This window comes from Epinephelus fuscoguttatus, linkage group LG17, assembly GCF_011397635.1.
Source record: "Epinephelus fuscoguttatus linkage group LG17, E.fuscoguttatus.final_Chr_v1".
NCBI lineage: Eukaryota > Metazoa > Chordata > Actinopteri > Perciformes > Serranidae > Epinephelus > Epinephelus fuscoguttatus.
Window position 1 is genome coordinate 20,572,441 of NC_064768.1, and position 20,234 is coordinate 20,592,674.

The following is a 20,234-nucleotide window of genomic DNA, read 5'->3' on the forward strand; positions in this document are numbered from 1 at the left end:
AGTTTAACTCACATCCTCTAATGCCACTCAGGTAAACTACGTTACCAAGACAACTGAAATGCTCACTTCAGCTCATAAACTATGCCTGTGTCCACCCCCATTTTCTCGCTGGTACTCTCAACAGAGATGAGAACAGAGTACTTCCATCATCAGCTATGGAATAAGTGGTGTGTTTGATTCTTTTTTTAATCACTTGCCTGATAAGGCAAGTGCACTGATAGACTGACTAGTCTGACATGGATTTTTACTTGTCCCGGGCAATCGGGCAACCTTATTGTTAAGCAATGTCATGCCTACCACTTTTAGTCTTGCCTTCCCAGTTTCATTGTATTACATATCACCTTTAAAGTCCTTTTTATGTCTTTAATCATGTATGCCTGTATTGAGGCAGCTCCAACCCTCTCTGGCTAGACTGGAAAGCACTTTGGGTTGACCCTGACAAGACTAGACTTTAGACTAAATCAAAACACTAAAGCTGTTGGCCGTAAAGCTAAAATATATATACTGTAGAAATATTGCAGGTTTATAGAGCTCATTAAAATGTGAGTTTGTAGTGGGCAAGATTGTGTGATATGATCAAAAAGCTCCTGAACAGCTATTAACTGGCCCACATTTGTGACGGCCATAAGATAAAGCTAGGTACATGTTTAGTTAAAAAGACTATGAGAAATCTCCTCAGTGTGTCAGTGGGAGTCGACTGACTCATCCGAGATTTAACCAACTTTGCCAGAGTAAATAATGAGATGTTCAACAAGAACACAAGTCTCTGCTCTCAGGTCTTTACTAAAAACATAAAAATGATGGCAAACAGCCTCTCACGGACTGTTTACCTTTTATATACACAATATAAATTGTTACTACACAATATAAATATATCAGTTCCCAATGTTTTCACATGGGTTTCCACCTCATTCATTGGCCAGTGAAGATTTGCTTTTCTGAGAAAATGAAAATAAATTTTATTCCCTTCTTGTGTTCTTTAACAAATCTTTAGGAATTCAGGTGTCTTGGTTTCCTTATTGTTTGTAAGATCCTTACTTTTTATTATCCCAGGTGTGTCAACAGAGGTAGAAAGTGACACTTTTCTTTGTATAAGGTTCACAATGTTAACTTAAAGGACCCAGACGACACAAGTTCAGCTTGGTTAGGCTCACCATCTGCATGAGGCTCTTTCCGCCCTGTGAGGTGATGACTCGGAGGTCTGGCTTGCGGCTGTTGACCATCTGGGGGCTGGGAGGTGGGGGTGGAGACTTGGCCGGAACTACTTTCCCCAGACTGTTGCCGTTGGAAACGGTGAGGAGGCCTGGGGAGGCCCTGGCACTGGTGTATCCATTAGCTGCGGGGAGAAAGAGGTGCGCATGGACAGAAATCAATAGGAAAATCAAACAGGTGAATGCAGACAGCGGGGTACTAACACTGTGTGCACTCAAAAGTTGTGTTAAAATAATCCTAAGCAGCGTTCTTTTTCAAACGACTCTTCTATTCTGAGACGCTCTAATTTAAAGACATGTCAACGACGACAGAATGAAGCTGTTAATAAAAGCAAATGTCACCTTATCAGAGTAAAAATCTCATCTAACAGCAGCTAAAAGATGATTTTTGTGTCGCTGATTGTAAGACATGAAGACAAATTTATTCCTCACACTAAAATGTCAGTATCTCCTCACATAGTAAACCTGATTAGAGAGCCAAAGGATTCCTTTCATTTTATTTTAAATATCAGATGAAAATAAGGTATACAACATTTTCCTGTGCAAACATTTAAAACAAAGAACCAAAAACAATAAATAGGCTTTAACGTGTCCTAATGTTAAAAAGTGATCTTTAAAGCTACTGGGAATCCCATGCATGCCTGTGAATGTTACTGGCGGCATCCCCTGATCCCTCTAATCACAGATGGTGCAGAGGAGGAGAGGAAAGAAAGAACCTTGGGAAGGATTTGGGATAAATACTCCAATACAGACCAGACACCAAGGGAACTCATGATTTGAAAAGATACAGCACAGTAAAGTACTCACGGACTGGACTTGGGCATCCTCCATTTGAATTATTCAGGTCGCCTCCAAGAAGAGCACCTATTGAAAAAGGGTAAAAGGATGTGAATCAAGAACCAAAACAACACTACGAGCATCAACGTATTGGAGTTGTACTGGCATGTAACAAGTTCCAGCTTTGAAAAGACTGATTTATAATAAAATCAAAAACTGCGAGACCTTCACAGCACAGTAGGGTGGACCTTGACATGAAAAGCAGTGGGATCCACAATAATGCCATAAGGCTTAAGAGCAAAAATGATAAGCGATGAGGGATAACTTTTGTATGAGTCTATACATTTTTTTTTTTTTAGGGAAATACTGCATAGTATACCTACAATATTTGGTTGATGGAGCTATGAATAATTTAAAGGTTATACAGAAGTGAAACACTTTAAGAAGTTAGAGGGGGAGTGCAGCAAATGTCACACACTGCAGATTAGTCCAGAGCAGAGGAATGTGCACCACTCCCTGAGGAACTAATCAGCTCTTTACATGTAATCAGGAACTACATACAATATTCACAGCAGGATAATGAGAGAACAACTGATAACAATAGATATGACACTATGTTATCCTTAAGGAGGCAAATGTGAGGAAGAGCACAAAGTGTGGGAGGAGAAAAAAAACGCAGATTGAGGCTGCAGCCAAAACAACAACTTGAGAAGTTGTTTTTCTTCATGACAGAATTATCTCTGACTAAGAGGACGAGGCTGCTCGATGGTTTTCTGTCTGTTTCTGCTGGTATTTATAAAAGTCTACTGACGACTTCAGTCTTGACACACTAGGCAGAGTATCACTCGCTCACCTGCACTGGCTGGTCGCTGTGGCAACCCAGGAGACACCGTATTTCTCTGGAGAGCCGGTTGCTGTGGTGACAGGAGGTGGGTATCCGTGAGCGACGATGATGTTACATAGGAGGTAGTTACCAGTGCGTTGCCAGGGTTACTGAACTGCAGTGTACTTTGATTGGACGCCTGGACTGTGACTGGCATGGAGAACGTCTGGGGCGGAGCTGCCGACTGCTGGAAAGTGGAGAGACAAAACTTCACTTGTAGTTCTCACCATACGACAACCACTCGCCGCTCCTCTGAGTCCTTCACGGGTCTGATTTTTAAGACTTTCTCCCGCCCTACCATTGAAACATGCAGTCGAGCGCACAAATGACTACCTTTGCAATCCAACCAAACCTGCCAACATAAGATCCACGGCCTGACCCAAAACTGCAGATCCTCTTAATAACCATGCACTGTTCAATAAATTCACTTAGGCAGCACCTTTAAAGTGATCATTTGGGGACATCTCATAAATGTGAAACTAAGATAATATACATTAACGCAAAGGTAATTCAGGACATTTTTGCAATTTAAATATCTTTTGCTTAATCTGATAATACTGAGCAGCACGTTAGCTAAACACTAACATGTCTGTTAGTAACACACCTGACTGAAGCGGCTCTCATATTACAGGTGGTGCAGAAGACAGAGCCGACACACAAAGCAATAATAAAAATATTATTTTACAAGTATGTTTGTTTTAGAACATTTTATGAATAGCCTAAGTAATTCTGTTACCACCCATGTTTGACAGCTGATTTTGTAGCCTAACATCCAATGCTATGAATAAAATTGTGTAAAAATAGTGAAAGAGAAGCTATGTTTAATTGACTTGTACTCATGCAATAAATGTATACATATTAAGGGGTGCGTCGGTATTTGACAACTTGAGAATGAGCATCAACAATAACTACCACTGACATTCCAGTGCATCATCGAGCCATGCTTTCAGGCCCGCCCAAAAAATCCTGGTCACAAAAACTATGAAAAACAGCTTTATGTTTTAACTCCACAACTTATACTATATAGTACAAAGTCTTATCATATGTTTTTAGTAATTATTTTCTAACATGTGCAACATGATTAGAGACAAATCTCTGGTATTACTTTACCCAGACTTTGAGACCTAAGGTCAAACATGACAGAGGCCAAAAACTGTTCATATATCTGTTATTTCCTATGATGATCTGAAGTCGCTGGTCTTCTGTAAAGGACGCAGTAAAAGAAAAGTGTGTCAAACAACCAGTTAGAGGAACTTCACCCCAGTAGCTGTTTCCTGTTGGCACTCAAACATAACACAGAATAATAACAGAAATATTTGACCAACAACTCAACAGTCAAGAGAGAAGCAGAACATGAAATATTAGTTAATGAAGTGCAGGTTAGATGACTTACTCCATAGCGTTTGAAGAGAACATCCAGGTCCTCCGTGGTCTTACGGTACTTGTCATCATTTAGGGGACTTTGGTCGATGGAGTCTTCACCGTCCGGCTCTGGACTGTCACAACCGTTGAAGCCTTTCTTTCTCAAAGTCTGTAAAGTTAAACAGAAAGGAAATCACAGAGTTTTTTATACCTTGTGTTTCACTGTTAAAATGGCATTCAGAGTGGAAGACAAAGGAAGAATATAACTGTGCATATGACAAACACCCTGAATTGACCTGTGCACATTCAAATGAATGGGAGGACTGGCATTTTCGTTGCAATGCCTGACTTGTTTACTGTTTGAATACACTCATCAATACTTAATTTACTGGCTGCTACTTTAAAGAGGAAGTTGTTAGCATCCATAAATACTACTTGGCATCTTATCTCTGTTTAAGGGCAAAGTCACCCTGTAACAGCAGATGTGGCAACACAGGAATATTTCTTTTAGATGACCTCAAACTCCAGCATTAGTACATGTCCATCAATGTGATGGATTTACCTCGATAATGTCTGCATTGGTCCGGCTCTCGTGAGGCTCGTTGTACTCTGTGTATTTGAGCAAGACCTTGTCCATGTCAGTACTGGCATACTGAAACAGCTTGTTTGCATGGTTGAAGATGATCAGAGCGATCTCGCAGTCGCACAACACACTCAGCTCGTAGGCTTTCTTCATCAAGCCAAATTTTCGCTTTGTGAAGGTCACCTGAGAGAAAACAGCAGAGGAAGTTTGGGAGGGAGAAACAGGACAGTGAATGGCGAAAAAACAAAAGGATATGTGAGTATACAACCCTTAAATATAAATAAAGCTCAATTTTTTTTCCTGTAAAACTTTCTCTGATCACGATCCTCTATTTCCCCGTCTTTTCAGGTCTTTGAGATAAAATATTTCAGCAATAATTCACAATTCAGGAGAAGATGTTGGTGACCTATGAATAATCTTTCAGTTGCCTAGTAATGAAAGAAAATATATGCAGTCACATTACTGGCAGACACATTAACAGTAACATATCCAGCAAATAGTATTTTCTGGTGCTCTTTGGATGTCTCAACAATCACTGAAAAACAGCAGAGTCAGTTTTCAGCATCCATAATGAAGCATCCTTGTTTTTGTGGACCTTTTATGACTCCTGACTATTAGCACAAAGAAATAATAGCATCAGACATTGGCTTTTAAGCAACAACCAGTCAGTGATTGTTTCTTAAAATTATACCCCACTGACAGGTTTCAATGCTATAACAACCAGTTATATGCATTGAAGCTATATCATAGCTTAGATTCTCTTGAGTTCCCACTGCTGCTGCTGCTGCCATCATCATTAGATGTGGTCCACACAAACCTACTGTGCATGCAGTACAAGCGTTGGTTCAACTTAAGATTTACATAGTGGCCTAATTAAATAAATAAATAAAATTAATGATGTAATATATGTGTATAGTATTAAAGATATATGTATATTTGTATAACGACAAATTTGGAGGGTGATAAATTTCATATAGTAAAAAGGGGTAGGATTAAATAAGTATTTCTTCTTCCTACTCCCTTTCGAGCACGTTGACAGAAGCAACTTTGATATTTATCTTAATTTTGTATGATGGAATTGTTTGGTTTTTGTTGTTGTTTGTTTGGCTTACTACTTTTATTTATTTACTTTATTATTATTTATTTTATTTTCTCACATGTTCGAAATAAAGATTTCAATCAATCAATCAATCAATCAATCAATCAATCAATGGAAATAGGTTTATTGTCAGTCCTAAATTAGAGGCCAAAAGCACAGATGACTTGGTGGCCAACTCTTCCGCCATAACAGCTTTTTAACTAATTTCCCATGGTGATGTAGGCAGTTACAACCTGAGTTCAAACTAAATTATGTTCATTAAATCAGAACACTGAGATGCTTTAAGTAACTTAAAATGATTGTTCAGATTTTTTGAAGTGGGGTTGCATCAGATACTTAACCATAATCAGTGTATTACCTACAGTACATGGCAGTCAGCACGCCCCCAGTTTGTAGAGGCCGTCTAACCTTCCTATCAGACGGCCCTTTCTGATGAGGAGCTGAAGCCGTTATTTAAGCACTTGTCAAAGCCGCCAGACTCCTTTCATAAAACCAGTAATTTTACCTTGCAGTTCACAGAAGCTGCTGCCTCAATCAGCTCATTTGCCACTAAGCCAAACTGAGTGAGGAAGTGTTAGACCAGCAACTCCTGTGTTCTGCGTGGTAAAATTACTTTCTGTAAATGCAGTCTGGTGGCTTTGAATAGAGCCTAGAAAATGGCTTCAATGACAGCAAGGTGAAGCAGTGAAAATATTCTAAATATGAACATATATTGATTTTTTTTTTTTTTTTTGGGTGACTAAAATACATTTTGCTGCTTCCCCTATCAACAGCAGTACATTGCTTAGCTTCCGTGACTGCTTTTCCAAACTGGGAACTTGCTGACCACCATCTACTGCAGGATAAACGCTGACTATGGATAAGCACTTCATTTAACACCACTTTAATCATATTTCAGTGAGACTATCAGCAACATTATGCTGCACACCAATTCTAAATGTCTTGCATCGTAACAATTTTACTGATGATACAAAGTTAAACATTTTCAGTATTTACTGTCCAAATGATTTCAAGATTCGTCTGCAAAGCTTACAGTCAGAGCTGTGAGGAGGTGGTTCACAAAAAAAGTGTGATAACCAGTAGAAAAAGAAAGAAAAAATGTGGAATTAACATTTTGTATTACTACTCATCCGACCCAACTGAGAAAACAAGAAAGATGTTGGTCAGGGAGGAAACCAAGCGCCACTGTGAGGGAGCTGCTGTGATTGTGGATCTATCTAAAAGAACGACAATCAGTGCAGCACTTCACAAATCTGGACTGCATGGTAGGCAGGCCCAAAGAAAGAAAAAGACATGACACATGACAGTGTGCTTGAATATTGGAAGAAAAAAAAAAAAAAACATGTGGAGGACTGAGAGCATGAGGCAAAATATTCTGTGGTGTGATGAAGCCATAATTGAACTTTTCAGCAGTGATACAAAGCACTTTGTTTGGCAGAACCCAAACTCCTCTCATCACTCATCCAACACCACCCCTACTGTGAAGTGGGGTGGCAGCCTCACACAGTGAAGACGTGTGAGGAGAGCGGAAACAACAAATGGAGCTGAAAAAGGCAAATTTTTGAGGACATCCTGCAGTACAGTATTTGAGACCTTTCACTGCAGAATATTTGTATATGTGAAATGGGGCATTGTTGCAAGCGTGACACCAAAACTATAATATAGCAGCTTCAGTATGAGCAAAACCCCTGAAGTCTCAGGCTTGTAGTGATAACGAAAAGCTCAGCACCAAAAATCACATCACATCGTGTGACATCATTAAATTGCACACATCACTTATGATTTTAATATGTTGATACTACGATTCTTTTAATCTCTGAGCCTTTTAATAAAAATGAAGACCATATTTTAAGAATACATTAAAATATCAGCACTTAAAATGGTCTTTATTAAAATGTAATTCATGGCATTAATTTTAGAAAAAAATCAATTTTGCACTATACTGCCTGGGGAACACAACTTCTCAGTTTTTAAAGCACTACAAAAATTAATAAAATGTCTTACAACAGTTACATTTTCATAATATCTAAGACAGTCTGATTTTATCTGATCATTTCTAAACAAAGAGTCCTGTAGCACACTACTCTGATTCAATCAATAAAATTAAGTGTGGTGTGCTGGAAAGGTGGTCTTTTCATAATAATCAGGGTTCCACACATTTTTATGGCAGGGTTGGCAATTAGCAATATGCAAGTGGCTGCTTGATTTGCTTCACTAACCAGCCAAGAAAACAACGCTCACCTATTAAGCGGCTGGCCGATTTTGGAATCCATCAGCCACGGTAGCACATGCACAAGAAAGTTCATTTCCAACCCTGTTTCATGGACAAAATTTCAAACCTTTTTCGTGACTTTTCATGGACCCATGATTAAAAAAACATGTGTTTTCTTGCCCCACTTGCCTATTTTTAACCTATCAGTTTCAAACTATATTCAAACATAATTTCAGCTAGCTGGCATACATGAAGGGAGAGACAGAATATGGGGAGCAAAATAAAGAAATGTATGTGATAGTAAACAAAATGCCACACACTGATTCATATTCAAGCTATCACCGACAGCTACAGAAATCAAATTTGCCCTTATGTTACAATACTTGTCCAAGGAAGATTACCAACAATTTCATAACACACAATAAAATTCCATGACTTTTCCAAAACATCTGATGATTTTCACAAATTCCATGACTTTCCAGGCCTGGAAAATATTATTGTGTAATTCCATAACTTTTCCAGGTTTTCCATGACCATGAGAACCCTGAAAACTGGGCTGTCAATGCAGTAGGAGGACGCAAATAATTTTGAAATTGGTGCTAAGTGACCACAGAAAACACAGAAAAAGGGCTGTGTCATTTGCTTCCGCTCAAAACCTACAACTACCAGAACGCACTGTGCCATGCTAGACCAATAAATGTCACCGCTTGACGGTGACATAATGTAAGCTTGGGCATTTTGAGACAGGAAACAATACAGTGTTGGGAGCAAACAGGAATTTAAAATATGTTTCTGAAAATAATCGGAGGCGAAAAGTAGGCAAAGTAGTAACAGAATCACGGTTCATGTCTCATCAGCTCTGCATAGTTTTACCGTTAGAGCTGAGAATTTTTTGTCTGTTTTACAATACAGGAAACAGTATGGCACCCACTTCCTGTTCACAAATTCCTGTATTACAGACAAAATGTGCATTAAAAATATGTTTCTGAAAACATTTCAGACGAGAAATAGCAATACAGTAACATATGCTTGGTTTATATTTGATCAGCACTGCCTGGTTTTACATTTTAATTGGAGTTAAATCTGTGTTTGAGAGAGACAGAGAGCCATCTCTTTCGATCCGCTTCTGTAGTCACGTGTCTGTGGTGGCGGACATACAAAAATAAGGAAGTACAATTTGTAGTTTGAGCAACAGCCCGAGCCAGCAAAAATCTGTTGGATGACTGGAAATGCCTCATTCAGTGGATTTGAGCAGGGCGATCTGGGCGCTGGTAAGATGGAGGGAAGTTTACCAGAGCTCATTTACACATAATATCCACACTGTTATGGTACAAAGCTGGTTGAAAATTAGTATCTGTACAAAGTATCTGTAACTGTGATTTCACAAAACAAAAATGCAAAAGGGATTGTTGGGGCATCTCTCTTAATTGTAATGTTGATTTAAGGCACTGAAAAGAGAAACGGATAAAAACTTCAGACTCACCTGCTTGTTCCTTTCATCAGTGATCCGTTGGATCTGAATCTTTTTCCTACCCATGATGCTTTGCAGTTGTGGAGACAAACGTCGTAGTCAGTCAAGTGGAGAAGCGCCTCTCAGAGGATGAGAGAGGAAGTGCAGCCTACAACCTCTTACTTCAGCCCAAAAACACTCAGACACAGTCATGCATCCGAGGACACACGCTCACACACATTTCTCTGCCCAGGTGTGGTGAGGCAACACTGTCGACTTCTCTTACTGGCGCGGTGGCGAGAGTGAAGTGTGGGCGCCGCAGAGATGTGTGATGTTGAGGCTCGGAGGTCCTCAGTTCATCCTTTGTTCAACAGGGACAAAAGTGACAAACTTCCCTGCAGCTGTTGTGGTGAGGAGGACGTCGCTCCTCTCCTGCAAGAGACAGAGACAGAAAGGTTACTCAAATATCACACAAACATCAAAACAGGACGTGTGAGGAAAATAAATGGATGATAACAGTTGATGGAGATTATGTATTCGTAAATCAATATATCATTATATTCTTGTCATGTTAGAAATAAAATGCCTAACCTTAACCCACAGGGCCAACATTGCTGTCTGATTATTACAGCAGGGGGTCACAGACACACATTAAAGAAGAAAACCACCTGATTTAAGAATCTAAATATGTTATTCTAATGGCCTTGGAAAATTCAGTCAAGATAACTTCGATACATGCTTAGGAGGTGAGTTAAATATCAAATGAGGTCCGGCAATTTAGATTTGCCATATACAAGATGCACCTTTTAATATGATGATATGTCTATTAACAAAGAGGAAAATTGGTCAAATTGGCAGGTATCTTTAACAAATATATTCATGATCCATGAAACTACTAACGGTATAATCTAAACGAAATGACAGCATCAGAATACAATACAAACATTACATGGTAATACTATCATGTATTGAAAAAGACAGTTAGGCTTCAATGTCAGACCAATGTCAATCTCATCAATGACAACACTAGCCCCTTTTACACTGCCAGATTTTCGGCGAATTGATCCGAGATGCCCAATTTTCCGCCTCATAGGGTAGACGGCAGGTTGCCGGAACCTTTTTGGTTTAAAAAGAACGAGGCACCCTTCCGCCATGGGAGGGCCTGTTGATGACTTGTGGGAGGAGCTGTTGATGACGCCGCACGTGCGACCCACTGGCGGTGGATAAACAGGAAACAGCTGATAGCAGGAATTGTCAAACAGCTAGTAGCAAGAGGGAAATGCAAACCTGAATGACACTGTAAAGATGAGCAACTGGGGAGACAAAGAATTGCGCGCCCTCCTCGCCCTCGCAAATGAAGAGGCCATTAACCGTCAAATGACGGGGACGTTGAAGGACAGGCCGAATTACAAGAGAATGGCCTAAGGACTGACCAACTGAGGCTTCCCGCGGGGCATGTCACTGTTTACATCACACGCTGAGCTACACGTTTTGTTACTTGCTCGCATCCCCCATTGCCCCAAAAAAGGCACATTCTGTATGAACAAAAGTAGGCAGGTGGCATTTTACCGCACTCCCCGATTTTGCTTTTATATTGCCAATGCTGAAAGAAGACTGATTGGGCTTTCCTGCAAATCTGCACAATTCCTATCTAAAAAGGGCTAATGAGTCAAATATTAAAGGGAAAAAGCTTTTCAAATGTGAGGAGTCTTTTGCTTTTCACTAGCTGTGTCCAAAATCACTCCATACATACCTACAATCACCTACATTCTACCTAGTGGATTACTAACTCATGTCCAACAACAAACTTGAGTGTTAAACAGTTTAAAAATTCCTTGTTATCATCCTATAAATTTACTACAAAGGAATGGAATAATGGTGAATATCGTGTCAAACAGCACCAACAGAGACTGCTGAACGACTAACAATGAACGGCAGACTCTGCAAAAACAGGCTGCGTATGCACCGACCTCAAAAAATGACCACTAAAAAAAGATATGTGTTGTATCGGTGATGCAAAAAAAAAAAAAAATTTCTCAATCAAATGTAAGTTTTAATGATTGCAGTATGATTCATATCGTCACATGCTATATACATATATATGTACACTATTTCATACTAAAAAAAAAGCCAAGAATGCACAATTCCACCTTTGCCAACCTAGTATATATATTTATGTGACTCTATACCTGATGACTTATAACCACATAACAATCTACAGCCACAGAAATCATGCGAAGACATCACTTTGGAAATTCATGATTAACGTTTGACTAAATGATTAATTGATTGAGTAGATTAACACATCATTAATGCTAAGACTTAAACCTGTGAGTCATCAGAAGGTACAAGAAAACAGTCAGAGCAGTTCAGTGATCACACTGAAACAAGCAACGCTACTTTCCTTTTGAAGGAAACTCAGAGCAGGGCTACATTATAAAAGATTTCAGTGAACTGAATTCAGTATGGGCAGCTTAAGAGCTTGCAAAAGTCAAGGCTCAAGTGTTTTAGATCATATTTACACATGAAAGAAATTAAGACACAATATGAAACTTAAGGTTTTATTGTCAGCTTCACCCAGAGCAGTTCAAAAGTTGCACGTCGTCATTATGTGGAATATTATCAACGATAAGGGTTTCACACGTCTTTGTAGCTGTACTGTCAGCTGTACTGAATCACTGTTTGGTGATCTTTATATTGGACATACTTTGAAATCCTCCTTGATATGAAGGGCTGAGAGTTATGAATAAGAGATGAAAAAAATGTACAGATGATGAATAGGAAAAGCCTTGAGAGCTCTGCCACCTCTGCATGAGTTACACACAGATTTGAGACAAAAGAAACTGGTGACTGTCATGTTACACACTTCCTCAGTCTAATGATTAATTGTTTCCGAAGTGATATTCCTGCCGGGGTAACAGGCTTAGTGGCACCATTTAGATGGAGTTATTCTGATTAATATATATAATATAATCAATAGCTGTGATTTAAGTGTACAGTAGCACTGCATAGTTCATAATCACAACTCTAGCTTAAACAATTAAACTTGTTCAGGTGTGATGCTGACGCTTTGCATTTAGGAGGGCTGCTCTAGTGCATTTAATCAAGCGTTCTGGTGCTGAAAAGAATTGTTGATTAATCTGCAATTAATTAGAAGATCGACAGAAAGATAATTTGCAGTATTTTTTTATATAACTGATTGATGATTTTTTTAATTTTTCATGCAGAGATGCCACATATGAACTGGTTTCAACTTCTCAAATGTGAGAATTTCCTGCTTTTCTGATTTGACGATACCATGTTGGGCTCTGGGAAGTCTTAGTGAGCATTTTTCATGTTTTGGCATTTCATAGACAAGACGATAAATCAATATAATTGTCAGATTAATTGATAGTGAAAATAACAGTTGGTTGTAGCCCTATTTGAATTGTCTGACAAATGTTAGTGGTTTGTTTCCACTATGATTTTGAACACAGCTCTAATACTACCTTTAAATTAGGCATCATTTTATTTAACTTCATACTTGAAGTATGGGGGTGTTTAATATACTGAATCACGGGAGAGGGATATGAACTGGTTTGATGGGGCAACCACAGCTCTGGAGGTGAAAATGAGACAACACTGCTGAGGCGAAAACTGGAAACAAAACAAGACTTTTACATTTCTTAAATACATTAGCTCCCCTAAAAGAAATCCATTCTTCGTCCTACACAGCCTCAGCCCAGTCGTGTTAAGTTTTCCCTCCAGTCTTGACCCTCCATGTCCGTGCTGTCCTGAGGGACTGTTGTTAGGCCAGACGGAAAAAATTGGAAAATGCCAGTGGAGTGCACATGGGGCCTCCACAAGCCACACTTCAACACTTCAGAGTGTCCAGCTTGAGAATTAATCAGAAGTTGTAATAAAATCCAGCATATTAGATTCAACTCTGAAAATCTCAGTGTCATTTATCAGTGCCATGCATTACATCAACAGCAGTTTATGAAACTTCAGCCCTCTGTATCACCCGTATTTATTTTTAGCAATCCATTTTGACTTCTGTCTGCCTGCTAACTAGTTTTTTTAGGGGGGTCACACCAATTTGATATGCCCGATCAGTATCAGTACAAATACTGACCTGATTACGTAGATCAGGTGTCAGCCATGAGGTGACCATCCACCATAAATACAGTTTTTTAGTCTATGTCATTATAAAAATTCAGTATTTTCACTGTCACTTTTCATTCAGTGGCCATAGCATTTCCTGGCCTCGAGTTACCCTACATAAAAATGACTCCACTGATTTCTATTTAGTGAGTTTAGGAACCAGTAACAGTATCAGGAGAGAAAATGTTAATGTATTTCCAGACTTTACACAACATTTGGTGCTAAGGCGTTACAACTGACTCAGGTTGGTTAAAAGGGCATTTCCTGTGAAGTCAGCTTATTGTAGCTGGATCGTTGCTGGTCATTGTGACTATCAGTTCTGCAACTACAGCTGGATTGATTAGTCAATAAATAGGTCAAATATCAGATATTGTTAAGCAAAAATAGTGAAAGGTGAAAGACATTTTTGGATTCCAGCTTTTCACATGGAGGAATATGCTCACCTCTCTTTGTCACACTGTATATTAGTAAACTCTATTACTTTGGGTTAAGGGCTTTTTGTGCAACTACACTGGGCACTCTGACCCCCGCAAAGTCGACACTGACATTTTTTAGTTATTTTTTTTGACATTTTATTGACCAATGCATTTTAATCTATATAAAGTCACAAAAAAAGTGACAAATGTCCATCACAATGTCCCAGAGCCTAATGTGTCTTGTTTCATCTTGTTTCTGTCTAACCAACAGTGAAAAACCCATAAGATACACAATAAACTGCGAGAAAAGCTGCAAATCATGACTACTGAAAAGTGAATCTTTGGTATTCTTGCATGATAAATAACTTAAACCATTTTTTGCCTATCTACTAATTGTTTGAGCAGTGTACAGTTGGGCTGAAGTGAAATATTGACATCATCAATAATGAAAATACGTCGATTTGCAACTGCTGTGCATAGACACTTCAAGTGAAAGCATCCCAGTGCGCTTTGCCAAGACAGCAGCAAGACAGCACCGTCCTGTTTACTTTTTGCCAAGCATGGTATATTAAGATTATGAACTTGAGGAACATGTTTAGTGTAGTCACTCAAAATTGATTTTCTAAGTGTTTCTTTATCATGCCCATGCTAAAAGTAATTCGGCCATTTTATATTTTCTGTTTTCCTTTATGGCCATACACGAGTAAGAAAATGGCTTAAACTAACTTACAGACCGTTGCTACTGTAAATTGTTTCAGTTATTTCCCTTGCTCCACACTGATGCAAAAAATACAATTGTCATTAATTATCTGGACTGCATATTACTCCAGTGATAGACTGTTTTAAGTCAAGTACTTAAGTAAAAATACAAATTCTCCAGTTCAGGGAAATGGCTGCCAGTGATAAAATATATCTATGTGTCACAGCAATCCTTTTGAATTTGCTGTCCTGGATTTCTCTGGTCAGGAACCTAACAAAATAGGGTCGATTATTATCGTTATTATTATTATTATTATTATTATCATTATTATACAGCAGAGACGTGGAAATTAGACACATTTGTATAAAATATTGCCATTATCATTGTTTTTAGGGGGAGGTGACTAAATATTTTTTTATATTTATTTGAGGGTAAATTGTCATTGTATTAGTCAAGCAATGAAAAAAACATCTTTACAAGAATTAATAAATGAGTTGATAGATTAAATATAGATTAAGAATTGTTAATCAGTAAACAATAATCGTTAGGTGCCACCTTAGTTTATAATAGCCTCTACTAGCTCAAAACATGTACGCACCCTCTAAATGCAAGGATGTTCAGACCTACTTAGTCAGTTTATTGAATATAACATTATAGTGTCAGAAAAGTACATTTATGTTGAAGACAGCAAATGCTACAAGATGTTTATACAAATCTTTTGTGTAATGGCAGCAAAGATACAAGACTTTGAAAGTGGTTAAAGCCTCTTAATGATGTCCATTATCAAACAACATACAGACTGGCAATTAAATTGGACAGGCTGCAAAACTAACAATACTTCAAAAGGCAGATTCATGTATAGTGTGGTTTCATACATTATACTATATCTGTAATCACAGCAGCACTGGGCATCACCATAGATCATTCATTAGCTGCAACTGTAAGGCACCAAATCTAAACAAAAAAACATGTAGGAATATCCCACTGTGAGAGGGTAACTTTGCCATTGTCAAGCTCCAATATTACCTTTGATTAGTTGTGAATTGACCAGAATGGGGCTACACTGCAAGGTTTCTGTCTAGCCTCCCTCTCCCTGACTGCCCTCTGCATGGCTGCCCTCTCATTACTGTAATTGACACGTTCATCCCTCCTCTTCCCCCTTAAGGCGCTGATGGCTCAATTAGAAGCTGGCCGGAGGACTGATTGGACGCCAAGATAATGAGGTCGCCGCTTGGCTAAAACTGAGCCCTGCATCCAGCCAAACTGTACTCGCTGTGTGACATACGGGAACCCAAAGAAGCAGAAAAGACACTTCACAAGTCGATCTAATGACACTAGAGATAAGTGTATAATAGTGGTAAATTAATAACTTTTGACTGGACCAGGTTGGCCTCATCATGCATGCATTTGGACACTCTAGTAAAGTGAGCCACGCACGTTATTTGAATCATCCAAGTGATGGTTATGCAACCCATGAATATTCTTCTGATGAAGGAGAGCGCAATCAAGCTCAGAGTAGGCATCTCTCTGTTTTGGAGGAGTGTAATTAGTGGCTGTGACCTTTAGTGGATTATGCACTAGCCAATGAAATGTGCCAAAGCCCTGAGATAAATGGTCGGAGCCTCAAATGTGACGTGCAGTGGGGTTTGCCCATCCATGGCTCTGACAGGGGTTTAGAACAGCCTTAATGGCTCAATCTCCACTCCCCAAAGATGGACAGCATTGACGTGCACTAACGTAGTCTTCTGACTTTGCATCAACCTTTCACCTGACAATAAAAGGGAACATGATGAAAGATCCATAAATGCCATCTATGAGCGTTAGAGAGCTGAACCTAACTTTTGTTTTCATTGTCAATTACCATGCTGATCATTTTCTTGAATGTTGTGTCTAAAAGTGTCATGTTGGAGTTGTGTAATAAGTCTCACTCCGATAACAAGCTGCTGTGACCACCACAGAATAAACAATATTAGACAAGTTGACTGCACAAAAAACATTACCTCAAAACATAATACCTTACCAATTAAACAATTTTAATAACACATTTTTCATGTCTCATTTAACTCTTCAGCATTTGGACTATTTTCCCCTCATGCCTTGCAATAAAATTACCATTAGAAGACAAATCAAATGAAAGCCCAGAGGTCTTATTGTACCTCTTCCACTTGACAGACTCAAAAGGAGAAATGAGGAAAGTAAATATTGTCACCCTGGTAAAACTTTGAGAAGTTGGGAAATAAATTACAACTTTTTGGACACTTCGAGAAGTATTTCAACCAACTCAGAGGGCTGACACGTGGAATAAAAGATGTTGCAACTGCATTAACTGCAAACTGTACATTTTAAGTGTTTGCTTTCAGTTAATACTTTTAAGTCTATTTCAGTCATTTTAGAAAATCTCTTTTCTGGTCTCTTCTCTCCGACTGTCTTTACTTCAGTTTCAAAATGAATTGAATGGTTGTATTCTATAACAGACATCTGTGTTAAATCAACAAATATCATCAATTGTTTGATTTGCTGTCTATGCATTGCCACTTGGCGTCTGGCTTTATTTTACTCTAGAAACAAAAATTCAAACTCCCATACCCCAGATGAACCAATTCAAGATCTGAATGTAGTCTTAAGGAACTGCTGTTGTTGACTTTGAGAAACCCTCGGTTGATTTAATTCTGTTCATCTTGGCAACCACTCCCAGCTTTGTCAGCTCAATGTCCTGCCCATAGGAACTGCAAGTTTCAACAACACTGTTATTTCAAGCATTTTAATAAAATACTTCTGTTGATGAAACTGTAGCGAGGATTTCTGGCCAGCCAAGTTGTTGATCCTGCTTTGAGGCAAGTAGAGAGACAGGAATCTTTGGGACATGGAGAACTTGGCTTTGACTCGTAAGAATACAGATCCAGCAGCAAATCCAAACCACTCATTACAATAAACATGCTACTGGTACAGAGCTGATTGCTGAAATGTGTCATCGCTGCTCTTAATCACTGGGACAGTGCTACCTTCAGATGTTGATATGAATCCATCTGCAGGGATGGCACACACAGTGGCGGTATCACTCTGTCAAACTGGCCTACTTCTTGCCCAACAGCTTTGGTATCTACCCTGGGATGGCACAGAAAATCATGGCTGCTGATTTCCACTGCACTGAATGCACACAGCCCCATGTTAAACCATAATCGGTGCCCTAATTTGACTAAGGTTGCTCGTATGATATATGTTTAACAGTACATTAAATAACGCCATGAAAATGCCCTTCGCCTGCCATCAGCATTGCCCCTTGGCATCTGGAAATACTGGCGTGTATTCTGCACAAAATCTCACCATGTCACTACACACACAAATTCAAACCAGTGCATGGAAATATTATCATTTTTCTGGAGGCTCTTGTCAAGAGTAAGGCTGGGGGAAAGCAGCTGGATGACTAGCTTTGAACAATGGGTCTCTTATATGTTTGTTTTGTCCTTAACGTCATTAAAGTACTGACCATGTTAGATCTTGTATGTGGAGTCCACACGGGGTTAAAATGATTTTAATCAAAGTGGGAGCAGGACTCAGAGCTGTATCCTACAAACATGACAGATGGAGTCTGGAGACTGAGTAGGCCCACTGACGGCAGACAGCAGGTATCCTACAGGGTCTAATTTGACAGGTTGGGAGCTAATACTGCTATTAAACCGTGTGTCCTGATTTTGAGCAGACCAAATACCCCTAGTCAAAACACCACAACCGGGTTTGATTAAAAGAGCAAAGGACGAGCTACTCTAAACAGGCCATTTCACAATTTTCAAGTTACGAGTCGACCGACAGCCATTACCTTCCTGACACTCTCCATATAACTCGACTGTGCGAGCTGTAGCACGCACTACTTTCAATCACATTACGGACATTGTGTATTCAAATTAACGCCATTCCTCTGTGTAAAATAAATCAGCACAGTATTGCCTATATACTTTGCTATATTTAAATCATAAAGCAAGCAGGTCTGCTCCTGAGCGAGGAGAAAAGACGCAGGAAGGAAATGTATCACTCCACTTACCCTGAAATATTGCTGATAAAAAGCCGAAAATGGGCCTGCCGTCGCGCGCTACGGACGTCTTAACGTCTTAATTAAGAACAGTTAATTAATTACACTAAAGCGACGTCTTTATTTACATGAATCCGCGGCATTTTATTCCATTTAATGTTGAAGTAACTATACTGTCCACCCAGGCGATACACCGTACCCAGTGTACGACAGACGTCATTGACATTAGCCCATGATTGACCCGTTGGAAATCCAATAAGAAGCTGATGTGCGAGCCGCTCGTCCAATCAGAGTGCAGTGTCGCAAAAGTGGGCAGGTCCTTGCGAGAGGACATGACGGAGGTGACGGCCATGTTCTGCAATAGTGTTTGTATCCCTCCGCTTCAGTATTTACCTTTTGCATGATTTTGCATGTGGGGAAAATGTCACTGTAGCCCCACTGTGCCCTGCCTGCTTTCCATAAGAGAGCCCGCTAGGCCATTTGTTTTTCACGTCTGTAACCACCACAGCCCTGTAAAGCGGCGAATAACCGCCCGCTAAGGCCTGTTAGGGTTGTTATGGAGAGAAATGTTGAGTGTTGTGAGGCGTTAAGCGTCTGAAATTGTTCTCCCAGACCTTCTTTCATCATGCCATCAGACATTATGGCATCATACAATGGCCTGCTGGAATGATTTATTCCAACTGCTCGTCTTGTGAAAATGTTCCCATGAAGAGTAAATATGGGGACATAAGAACAGTTAGATCAGACATGAGGTCTAAAATATGTGTGAAATACATTGCAATACAATCAAACACTGTACTTTATATAATATAGGGCAACACATATACATGATATCTTTATATCATCATATGTAAGTATACTCTGACTATTTAAGCCTACTGAACAGATAAAATCTCACATAAAACCACCTCTCTGCAGACTCATTTATAATCCAAGACAGACCGAATTAACATGCTAGAGGGCCCTGGGGCAAAATGACTTACAGGTGCCTCTATCTTCTTCCCAAATTAATATAATTTTGATTACACACAAATTTATTTGGAATATGCACCACACAAGTATAATATCAACTGATATATTGAAAGTATATGAATTCGATTTCCACAAATGCAGCATCCATCTCGCGGGCCCTCACTATGTCATGCCATGGAGGGGTGCAGAAATGACATTAATTTGTAGGCCAGTATAGAAGTTAGCATCGCAGTGGTTCCCTCGACAAAAATTGGATTGAACAATTGGAAAATTGGACAAACCATTGGATTTTTGATTATAACTTGAGCAAACAAAACTTTATGGTACTTACATGTATCGTTCAGCAAGTTAATCTAAACAAATTTACACCACTTTCATGATTTTTTTTCAGCCTAAATG

The 20,234-nt window shown here is 39.2% G+C and overlaps 1 protein-coding gene across 7 annotated transcripts in view; it reads right to left on the reverse strand.

Moving 5' to 3' along the window:
* The window catches only part of LOC125904240 (myocyte-specific enhancer factor 2D homolog), a 36,997-nt gene extending 17,925 nt beyond the window's left edge, over positions 1–19,072 (reverse strand). For 4 of the 7 annotated variants that reach the window (XM_049601517.1, XM_049601519.1, XM_049601518.1 and 1 more), the window contains exons 1-7: positions 18,876–19,072; positions 9,611–10,009; positions 4,796–4,999; positions 4,265–4,402; positions 2,842–3,058; positions 2,019–2,075; positions 1,155–1,336 (exon numbers count right to left, since the gene is read on the reverse strand). In XM_049601517.1, the coding sequence (XP_049457474.1) occupies positions 1,155–1,336; positions 2,019–2,075; positions 2,842–3,058; positions 4,265–4,402; positions 4,796–4,999; positions 9,611–9,664 (852 nt within the window). In that variant the 5' untranslated portion in view covers positions 9,665–10,009; positions 18,876–19,072. The remainder of the gene's footprint in view (positions 1–1,154; positions 1,337–2,018; positions 2,076–2,841; positions 3,059–4,264; positions 4,403–4,795; positions 5,000–9,610; positions 10,010–18,875) is intronic. The other 3 variants (XM_049601522.1, XM_049601521.1, XM_049601516.1) reach the window with 1 other exon arrangement.
* Between the last annotated feature and the right edge of the window lie 1,162 nt (positions 19,073–20,234).